At 38.9% G+C, this 11,633-nt stretch overlaps 1 protein-coding gene and 1 long non-coding RNA gene across 4 annotated transcripts in view; one reads left to right on the top strand and one right to left on the bottom strand.

The window, feature by feature from the left end:
- The window catches only part of LOC135218392 (zinc finger protein 665-like), a 25,014-nt gene extending 19,666 nt beyond the window's left edge, over positions 1-5,348 (top strand). For all 3 annotated transcript variants that reach the window (XM_064254704.1, XM_064254698.1, XM_064254690.1), the window contains exon 2: positions 3,828-5,348. In XM_064254704.1, the coding sequence (XP_064110774.1) occupies positions 3,883-5,295 (1,413 nt within the window). In that variant the 5' untranslated portion in view covers positions 3,828-3,882 and the 3' untranslated portion in view covers positions 5,296-5,348. The remainder of the gene's footprint in view (positions 1-3,827) is intronic.
- LOC135218419 (uncharacterized) overlaps positions 1-11,633 on the bottom strand; it is a 99,016-nt gene that overhangs the window by 73,993 nt on the left and 13,390 nt on the right. The window contains exon 2 of the long non-coding RNA XR_010315318.1: positions 2,660-2,772. This is a non-coding gene — a long non-coding RNA (uncharacterized LOC135218419). The remainder of the gene's footprint in view (positions 1-2,659; positions 2,773-11,633) is intronic.

The raw sequence follows: 11,633 nt of genomic DNA, 5'->3' as shown, positions 1-11,633 counted from the left end.
CCTCAGTCGAGATAGATCATCTACTATGCAGTATGTTTTAAGTTTTTGAAGTGCTAGCCTCATGGATTGGGTGATAGGTGCCCTTGCCAAACATAACAGTGTAATATATATGTATATACTGTATACTGACTGAAAACCATACAGAGGTAATGTATTACACAGGAAATAATGAGGAAAGCATATACTGTAGCTATTAAGGTGTGTGATACCTAAAATATTTTATATACCACATGCCACATGACCTTGATGTTGTCAGAAGTTTGACACAAGTCAATAAAGTAGTTAGTGGCATGAGAGTATGTACACTGAAAGGACAGTTTTGTTTCATTTCTCCTGGTTTACAGATATATATGAGAAGCCACAACTCAAATAATTTTCATCCATCATGAGGTCAGAAATTGTAACTATAGCTACTCATATATGACACAACATAGTACCCTGTACTACTATCTACAGTAATACCTACATCTTATGCAAAGTTAGGTTCCAGACCCCTCTCAAGCAAGTCAAATATTTGCATAAGTTTGGCACGGTCTGTAAAAATGTTAATATATAAAGGTTTATTTCTAGAGTTAGAATACTAAATATGACCCGAAGCATGCTTCCAAGTATATTAAGCTAACTTTAAAAATGAATTTAAAGTTACTGTAATTTCATTTAAATGTTAATACGTTACCTTAAAGAAAGAAGTATAAATGGTTGGTAAAAATTTAGGAATGTGTGTGAAGATTACATGTGCCAGTCCCCACTTATTGGTGGGGGTTCCATTCTGACGGCTTGATAATAACCAAAAATTGCCGATAACTGGATTTTTGCGCTGGTAACCAGTTAATGGAGCCTCTGTTAGGTATGTATCGGCGCTGATAACTGGAAATAGTCAAATTTCAGCACCAAAAGTCGCCAATTTTCATTGCTATACAAGCACCATAAAACCGGATCCCAATAACCGGGAACTTCCTACTATTTCTCTCTTCTTTCCCTCTTCTGACTGATCTATTTTTAGAAGTCTTCCCCCACCTCATTTTTAAGAACTTTATTGTCTCTTTGTCTTTGTTTTTAAATTTCTTTCCATGAACAAACAGTGCTTTTTATTTGGACTAATACAGCATGTGTCTAAGTTTTAGAAAGGTGCATTTACAGTTCTAGACAGTTAAAGTAAAGTTAGATCAATTTAAAAATCTACCATTAACTACAAATGAGAGAAAGAAAGAATCCACTAACCTGCTAATTGCAACATTGCCCCACCTGTCACATTAAATTGACATTTGACAGCTCAGACTTCGAGCTTCTGTCGAGTTAAACCAAAAATAAAGGAAAGGATATTTTAGTTCTTAAAAATGCTATCACATACGAATTTTGTAATTACAGCTATATTATTATTAGTACAGTATTATTATTATTATTATTATTTTTCTCTCTCTCTATTACAGTCCTCCAATTCGACTGGGTGGTATATATAGTGTGGGGTTCCGGGTTGCATCCTGCCCACTTAGGACTCCATCACTTTTCTTACTATGTGCGCCGTTTCTAGGATCACACACTTCTGCATGAGTCCTGGAGCTACTTCAGCCTCTAGTTTTTCTAGATTCCTTTTCAGGGATCTTGGGATCGTGCCTAGTGCTCCTATGATTATGGGTACAATTTCCACTGGCATATCCCATATCCTTCTTATTTCTATTTTCAGATCTTGATACTTATCCATTTTTTCCCTCTCTTTCTCTTCAACTCTGGTGTCCCATGGTATTGTGACATCAATGAGTGATACTTTCTTCTTGACTTTGTCAATCAACGTCACGTCTGGTCTATTTGCACGTATCACCCTATCTGTTCTGATACCATAGTCCCATAGGATCTTTGCCTGATCGTTTTCTATCACTCCCTCAGGTTGGTGCTCGTACCACTTATTACTGCAAGGTAGCTGATGTTTCTTGCACAGGCTCCAGTGGAGGGCTTTTGCCACTGAATCATGCTTCTTTTTGTACTGGTTCTATGCAAGTGCCGGACATTCGCTTGCTATGTGGTTTATGGTTTTATTTTTCGTATTGCACTTCCTACATATGGGAGAGATGTTATTTCCATCTATCGTTCTTTGAACATATCTGGTTCTTAGGGCCTGATCTTGTGCCGCTGTTATCATTCCTTCAGTTTCCTTCTTGAGCTCTCCCCTCTTAGCCATAGCCATGTGTCATCGCTGGCTAGTTCTTTAGTCTCTATTATTATTATTATTATTACGTATGACATAACCTTGTCAATATTTGAAAATATTAGTAAACATACATTTAACATATACCATAAAAATGTTCTCATCTCGGTAAAAGAGAGAGAGAGAATTAGTTTTATTATTTAATGTTATGTATTTTACACATAAAATCTTTAAAACCTATAACTACATAAAACATTAAACAACCACTTTTGCAGGGTTTCTCAAGGATTTGCAAATGTTCGCAAGTCTGAAAAACTTACGTATGATAATTAGTTAGGTTCCAGATTTGTGCAGCTCGAGTTGCGTAACATTGAGGTTATGGTACTGCGTACCATGGACCCACTTATATACAAAATGTTGTTACATAAAACTGCTCTCTGCAACACTTGAGTATAAATTGATTATCAAAGTAAGCAGATAAGTTTGCTAGTGCCATGAATTAGTTATAATGCTTACCTTGACCTTTTAAAAAGTTATGATGCCACATAGTCATAGTTCAGATTTGCAGTGTAGATTGGCTGGCAGATGCAGCTATAACTTTATATTTTCTCTTCCTCACCGCATTGGTCCTGGAAAATATTGAAATTGGATTGATTGATTCCTAAGTAATTCCAAAGGCCTCTTAAACTTGAAAATGCTACTTACTTTTGCAAAGTATACAAACCTTCCTGAACAGAAGAGTCTGCACATGACTGCATCAGTGATCATTGCAGTTATGTTGCCAGGTAATTTAAAACATCATTCTCATGCAAAGTTGGCTCTGTAGTTGAGGCTTAACAAGGTAGTGACAGTTGTGCAATTGGAACTAAAAAAGTTCAAGTGAAGAAGCAATGTGTTAATACCATAATGCTATTCTTTTTCCATTTTGATACATTTTTGTCTAATTTTTATTTTATTTTATTTTTTTAATAAGGGAGATCTCTTCTGTCTGTATATCCCTTTACCTTCTCTACTTCCTATTGAGTGCATATTCTTTGGAAGCTTGAATTTCAAGTCAGTGGCCCCTGTGGGCATGTTCCCTATGAATAGGCATCACCCTCTGAATAATTAATAATTTTTAATAATAATAATAATTTGCATTACATACGTATAACCTTTTATCAGATGCTTAGTATAATAACTTGCCTTTCAAAAGAAACCTAATTTTTTTCCCAGACTTATGAGCATTAATTTTAACTTTCTGATGTTTACAAATTACCCCCTTTAAAGAAAACTTAGTTTTCTGTGATTTATGAACTGATGGTAATACACACCAAGATTGCAGGACTTTGCAATTACTGCATAGTACAAATAAAGAATTGCAGATATACTACTTAAATAGTTTACCAACTTTGAGTCTGTAAGTCATGAACTATGTTTCTTTAGTTTATTATCTGTATTTTTTCTTGTCATTAATAGTCATTTACAATTAACTTTACTGCAATGTACAGTACAAAAATTTCAAATGTGGCAGAAAACCACCCATTGTTAGGGAAAATCCTATTTAATACATGCGCACATACCTTACTTACACAGTACATATAGTATTGTAAAATGCTGTAGTTTTTATTCACAGTAGATTGGGATTTTTCAGACATAGAATAATGCACTGATATTATGTACTGATATTTACTCTCTTTTTCAGGAGTCACACATGTCATCTAGGAGGTCAAACTGATACATGGTCATCTGTTAGCACAATGGCATTACCTCCGAACTCAGTCAACATGAATAGTGTTTACATGGATCACTTTATGCAAGTTGGTCAGACAGGAGGGCATGCAGGATGGTATGATTACAACACATTCAACAATCTCCTCGTTAGCCCTCCCGTTCAGCATCCGCAGATTCCTGTGCCTCAGCCCCATGTTCATCATCAAGAAATCATCCCTCCTGCTGTGCAGCCAAAACCAAAGCAACCCCCAGTGCCTCGGCAGAAGCCACGTGCGGCACCGATGGAACGTACTTATCACTGTGACACCTGCGGTGCGACATTCTCGAATTCTTCAAATTTGAAGTCCCACTCGAGAATCCACTCTGGAGAAAGACCATTCACTTGTGAAATGTGTAATGCCTCTTTTGTCCAGAGTTCCAACCTAAAGGCTCACAAACGTATTCATACAGGTGAACGTCCATACATGTGCTCAGAATGTGGCCAGACTTTTTCAAGGTCATCACATTTAACAGGACACAAACGGACTCATACTGGAGAGCGTCCTTACATATGTGGTATCTGCCAAGATTCTTTTGTTACGAGCACACATTTACGGAATCACATGCGCAAGCATACGGGTGAGAGACCTTTTTCCTGTTCTGTTTGCAAAGCTGCATTTGCACAGAATGCCTCTTTGCAGATACACCTCCGTATTCACACTGGAGAAAGGCCTTATAAATGTACAGAATGTGCCGCAGCTTTCCGGTCTAAAGGAGACCTCAGAAGTCATCGCAAGCTTCACACAGACGAAAGGCCTTATGCGTGTTGTCGTTGCGGGAAGTATTTCAAAACAAATCAGTATTTGCAAAAACATTTAAAGAAATGTGGTGCACCTCCTACTGGGAAGAAGCGGGGAAGGCCACGTAAAATGGTACAAGCTGAACCTGTGTTATTATCTGTTACCAAGAAAAAAGTGAATTGTGGCAGTGGGCGTGGAAAAGGGCGTAATAAAGGTAAGCTAGTTCGAACAAGGGCAAAGTCTGCACGCCTTAATCGCAGTGTTAAAGTTGAGGAGCAGGATGAGAATGTGTGTGATATTCATCAAAGAGACAGAAATGAGGACTTGAGGCTTGTACAGGGTGGCACATTTGTTGATATCATGGATCTGGAGAAGATATCCAAGTGTAATATTTTGAGTGACAGTTCGAGTAGCGGTGAACCTTTGCCACAAACTCTTGATTCACACATGGACCCTTTAAGTATGCAAGTCCAGGAGCCATTGCCGGAAATCAAGGAATGTGTCGAACAGATTGATGAGATTGCAAATAGTGGGTTGGAACAGGTTGCAGATGTCAATCAGACTTTACAGATAAGTCATGTTGAACACATTGACCACATGCCTATTGAGGCCATGGACCGTATTGTTCAGGGAAATCCATATCAGGAACATTCTATGTAAACTTTGAATTGATTATTAATTTTTATAATAAAGTGATCTCTTGGTATGTAAAAGATATTTTCTCCTTGACCTTTGCTTCAAAGTAGGTTTTAGTCATTTATGTGTCTCCATACATTTATAATCTGTCCGAGTGGTTTACAGAATAACAGCAGCTTTTCAATTATTCTCATATTGTTTGCTAATTTGTTTATTGCCCTCAGATAAGCTGAATAGGTGAATAGAGAACAAATGTGCAAATAATGTTTTGACAATGCTAATTGCTGTTTATGCAGACATATTGTAAAATAAAACAAAGGGAAGAGGACACAACCTTTTTCAATTACTACTAAGGTTTCATTAATAAAATTAGGTAATTGTTTATTTGTTCATAGCAAACCCATCAGTCCTGTTAAGCCCACATCAATCACAGTTAGCAAAGATCTCCAGGCTCTCAGCTTGATGTTCATGAAAGAAGAGCATTACCTGTAGCAGTTTTATCTGGACCATCAGGAATCCATCCATCATACATAATGCACTGTAGGCATTACTCAGGGTTCCCTGCAGTATCCCTCCAGCCTCTAGCCCCAACCCCTTTCAATCCCTTCACTGTACATACCTCCATTCATATTTTCTTTCTTCCATCTTACTTTCCACCCTCTTAACAATTGTTTTATAGTTCAACTGGGAAGTTTTCCTCCTGTTACATCTTTTAAAACCTTTTCACTCTCAATTTCCCCATTTTATGCTGAATGACCTTGTAAGACCAAGTGCTTGGCCTTTGGCCTAGATTTTATTTTCCGTTTCCATTTCCACCAACCAACTCGTAATTTGAAACTGTGGAGCCGACAGCAGATCTGTTTTCTCGAAAAAAAATTATTCTAATATTTTATATTGATGCTAATCTGTTCCAGGTTATTTCAATAGTTTCTTTCATCAGTAAAAATAGCCCTTGAAGAGCTGAAATATGATTAAATTTTACTAGGTTTCCAGTATGCTGGTACCTACCAGGAAATAATTTAGATTGCACTATATTTCCATTTATCTTGCTTTTAATCTGTCTTTAGGTCTTTAATGTATTCAGAAATATTGTGTATATTCATATCTCTGAGTATAGTACTCAGCATTTTTCCACTTCAAAGACTACAGTTATAATTACTTCATTGTGCAACTAGTTAAAACAGAGAGGTTTGTGTCAGCCTTCAATCTTAATCTTGGTCGTATTGGCAGAGAAAAATGATTGGTCTTACTACTTACCAAATTTTGAGTTTTCTTACACATCCATCACTTAGGTGGTCACCAGCTCTTTCTTGAACCATGTACAAATATTGTCCCCACCTAATCTGTATATCTGGATTCAAAAGTGTCCTGAGTGTGCTGAAATACGTAATTCCAAAGTCAGTAAGCCAATTCAAATACACCTGTTCTTTATCCTGGGATTGACAGTACATACTCATAGACAAAATGTTTTTTCATTATTAGTGTTTCACTACCTGAAGGGTTCCTTTGCTGAGGGTTTATGCTTATATTTTGTACTTTTTAAGTCAAAATAAAAATGAAGTGTTTTGCTTGAAGGTGGTTTGGTAATTGGCAAGAAGTACCAAATTTTCATACCATTGTCAGTGTGAATATGCTTAATGTTACAATTCTTCAGCTTCATTTTCATAGGTAATTACCCTTTCAGGGCTTGCATGAAGTATTCATTACTTATTTCATTTTACTACTATACATTTTGTGTTTTTGATAGTTTTTGTGCTTTCACTAAGTTGCAGTAACTCATTTTTGCCACTTGAGAAATTTTTTTCTCCGGGTTTATTGGAGTGATTATTTTTCATATTCATTTGGTATGATTATATTGTCTGCTTTAATTTTAATTTTGATGCTTACGATTGCCGAGTATGTTCCAAATGTTACCCTTTTTTCAGTCTACCAGCTCATTGTAGTTGTTACTTTTTTTGTATTTTCAGTGCCTTAATAAAGTTAGTATGTAGGAAATGCTGGCAAGCGGTGAAGGAGTTTCATGTCCAGTGTTGCAAATTTTACACTTTTCTCGTGTTTTCAGCTTATTGTTGGTTTTCTGTATATTCATTGATTTAATGAAAGTGTATAGAAACTGCTGGCAAGCAGTGAAGGAGTTTCATGGCCAGACTAGATAGAGACCTCATTTGCTTTGTAGTTTTTTTAAGGGGAAGTATGCACGCAGCACTTCCTTGTATGTAGCATATGTAAGGCCTGGTTTGATGCTTAATGTAACTTGTACAACTGATGGAGACATTATGAACATTTATATATATATATATGATAAGGCATGTTGTCTGCCACAAAGATTTCTTAAGAGTTCCTTCCATTTCTTCAGCTAAGCCACCTTTTGGTCTGTAGCTGCCTGAAAAGGTCTAGGATTCCAAAAAAAAGGGGGGAAAAAAAATCATGTTTTCAGCATTGCACCAACAAATGAAACCCCAACACCACTTACTAGACATGAACATCTGGAGGACCTTCCAGAGAATTTTGGTTCATGATAGTCATAGTCCTTTCCCTCATTGTCGTAGTACATTTCCACTCTTGGTAGGTGTAGCAGTCTTTTGTGCATATGTGAAGGTCCACACTCCAACCATTACACTGAGATTGCTGACACTAAGGACTTGTTGTTCATGTTAGTGGTTGAATTTCTCAAGATACACATTTCTCACCTACTTCTAGTGCCAGGCATTAGTGCTACTACCAGTGCTAATGACTTGATGTGCTATGCACTTCCCTGCTGCATTTGCAGTACATACCTTTATGTATACAGGATACTGTACAGGTTTTATTGTCAACCAGGTATCTCAGTTCTTGTATGTTAGTTTTTTTTTTTCTTTTTCTTTTTTTTTTTCTTTTTACACAGGCCTCCAGGACAAACAATCATAGATTGCCAAAGCACTCACTTTCCGGTAATGACAGGTCTTTTCAACCAATTTAGATGTCAAGTAGGTTAACAGGATTTAATGGTTTAGGTCTGTCTAAAGTCCTTTCTACTTTTGTGGTATATTCTTGTGACTTCATTAAGCTGAGTTGCAGTCTCAAAAACCCCCTTAAAGTCATGACCATTGCAAGCCACACCTGCTTCTGGTGTGCCTGTCAAATATGGTGTAGATAAATTACATGCCAATGGCTCACCTGTTTCTCGCAGCTTTATTTATCTGACAACAGAACCAGATAGGATCATGCAGTTTTGTACAATCCATCTTGCACTCTAGAGAATTTGCTGTGGATCACCAGGGACTGATGACTAAATACTTTTTATAGAGAGAAACTTCAAGTGTGTATAACTCAAAAGACTTCAGTAAGGCCAGAGACTGGATGTGTAAGGTTATAGGTTTTATTTAGAGAGAACCAAGCACTCCGAGTGGCCTCATCTTCTTGCTGCTTCTTAAATTTGAAGTCTTTTGGTTTTGAAACGCCTACAAATGCAGGTACCAATGCCATTTTGGAGAATGTTAGCGAGTGGAATGCAGGATAGTGGTTCTTAAGTGATTTATAAGTAACCCATTGTCACCTAAAAGACCTTTCTGCTTCTGATGTGAGGTCGAATATACTTTATAGTTGGACTAGTGCTCATCCACACTTTATGGTCTCATTTGAATGACAGTCCTTTAGTCTATGCCCTATGGTCTCATTTGAATGGTAGTCCTTTAGTCTACACTTTGTGGTCTTATTTGAATAACAGTGCTATATTCTATGCTTTATGGTCTCATTTGAATGACTGTCCATTAGTTCTACACCTTATGGTCTCATTTGAAAGACAGTCCTTTAGACTACGTCTTATGGTGTTACTTGAATGACACCTTTGGACCATCAATGGATTGTCTCTTTGTCAATTTTTCACAAGTTATATTTTAATAGAGATCTATCACATTCACAGTTGATCCCTGATCCCCATTCCCTGCTGAGAGCAACCAGATTCACTCACTGAACGCCAGCCACTGTGGGCTTCTTCCATATGAATACGGGGTCACTTCTGATTATATAAATATGTTATTGTTATAATACAATTAAGTTTGTTCATACTTACCTGGCAGATATATATAATTAGAGTGCCCACCCTCCTCCCCTCAGGAGACAAGGGTCATGAATAAATATGAATAGAAAATGGGAATGGTTCCTGATATCCGCCTCCCAGCGGCGGGAATGGGTACTACCACCTGGCCGCCCCACTACGTGTGCCGCGAGTTTTGAAATTCTGTCGGACGTCAGAAATACAGCTATATATATATATCTGCCAGGTAAGTATGAACAAACTTAATTGTATTATAACAATAACATTTTGTTCATGAAACTTACCTGTCAGATATATATATAGCTGAATCACACCTTCGGATGGTGGGTAGAGACAGACTAGGATTTTTAGGAAACTTAAATTAAAATAAAAGATTAACTTATTGGTTCCTTACCTGATAGCAAAGTAGACTATGTGATTACTGTCACTTAAAGCCTGCTTATGCTTTTATCAGAGTTGCCAGCCAGGTTTGGACCCGTAGTGCTGGTGCACTCTGGATGCTCTGTCAACGGGGACGTGACCACAATGTGACAAGACCATCTAGCCAAACATATGGCAGTAACACAGCAACCGACCACCACCTGACCAACTAACCAAAAAACCCCTGACATTAACACTAAGGAATGGGAGATTTCCACAGAAGATCTCACCATCAACCAAAAACACAATAAACTAACCTAACTAAGCTAAGGGATAGGGAGAGAGCCACCTTCAGCCCCCAAAACTGTGTCTGCCGAAATGTAAGGCCCCAAAGAACTACAGTTCTCGTAAATCGTTCTCACATCCCGGAGGTAATGTGAGGCGAATACGGAATTGCTCCTCCAGAAGGTGCTATCAAGAATATCTCTGATAGACATATTCCTTTGGAAGGCAAGAGAAGTAGCTACGGCTCTGACCTCGTGAGCTTTCACTTTAAAGAGGCTCATATCAGTCTTCTGGCAAGATGAATGAGCCTCTTTAATGACGTCCCTCAAGAAGAAAGCAACAGCATTCTTCGACAACGGCAAATCTGGTCTCTTCACCGAGCACCAGAGATTACCTGAGGGACCTCTTATCTCTTTAGTCCTATTCACATAGAACTTGAGAGCCCTGACAGGGCACAGGGCTCTCTCTGGTTCTTGACCCACGAGACTCGATATTCCTTTGATTTCAAAGCTCTTTGGCCAAGGATTAGACGGGTTCTCGTTCTTAGCCAAGAAAGAAGGGTTCAACGAGCAGACAGCGCTGTCTCCCTTGAAACCCACTAGGCTACTAAACGCTTGGATTTCACTAACTCTCTTCGCCGTCGCCAGAGAAGCTAGGAAAAGCGTTTTTCTCGTCAAGTCCCTTAGAGAAGCTTCATGGAGAGGCTCAAAGGGACTTAGCATCAGATGTTTCAACCACATCTAGATTCCATGAGGGCGGTCTTGCCTGTGGAATCTTGGTGGTTTCGAACGACCTTAAGAGATCGTGCAGATCCTTATTGTCGGAGAGGTCCAGTCCTCTGTGGCGAAAAACGGCAGACAACATACTCCTATAACCCTTGATTGTAGGAACTGCCAATTTCTGCACATTTCTTAGATAGAGTAAGAAATCTGCTATCTGATTCACAGAGGTCGTGGAAGAGAAAATTCCTTCCTTCTTGCACCATGCCCTGAAGGAGGACCACTTAGATTGGTAGACAGCTCTTGAAGAGGCTCTTCGAGCATTAGCGATTGCTCTCGCAGCTGCCTTTGAAAAGCCTCTCGCTCTGGCCAACTTTTCGATAGTCTGAACGCAGTCAGAGCCAGAGCGGAGAGGTTTTGGTGAAACCTTTTGAAGTGAGGCTGTCTGAGTAGATCTCTCCTCCAGGGCAACGTTCTTGGGAAGTCCACAAGGAATGTCATGACCTCTGTAACCACTCTCTTGCTGGCCACATTGGGGCAATCAGAGTCAACCTTGTCCCTTCTGAAGCTGCGAACTTCCTCATTACGTCCCCATGATCTTGAATGGGGGAAAGGCGTAAAGATCCAGGTCTGTCCAGTTCCAGAGCAACGCGTCACTGCAATTGCCCCTGGATCCAGAACTGGGGAGCAATACAGAGGAAGCCTCTTCGTCCTTGATGTAGCGAACAGGTCTACTAGAGGACGTCCCCACAATCTCCATAATTGTTGACAGACTTCCTGGTGCAAGGTCCATTCTGTTGGTAGAATCTGATTTCGGCGACTGAGAAGGTCCGCCCTGACATTCTGAACCCCTGCCACGAATCTTGTCAGGATCTTGATGCGCCTTGCGTCTGCCCATAGCAGAACTTCCTTCGCCAGGAGAAAAAGGGATCTGGAGCGAGTTCCTCCCTGATTCTTTAGAT

This window comes from Macrobrachium nipponense, chromosome 19, assembly GCF_015104395.2.
Source record: "Macrobrachium nipponense isolate FS-2020 chromosome 19, ASM1510439v2, whole genome shotgun sequence".
Taxonomy (NCBI): Eukaryota; Metazoa; Arthropoda; class Malacostraca; order Decapoda; family Palaemonidae; genus Macrobrachium; species Macrobrachium nipponense.
The sequence above is the reverse complement of the archived record's forward strand: the minus strand, read 5'-3'. Positions and strand labels throughout refer to the sequence as shown.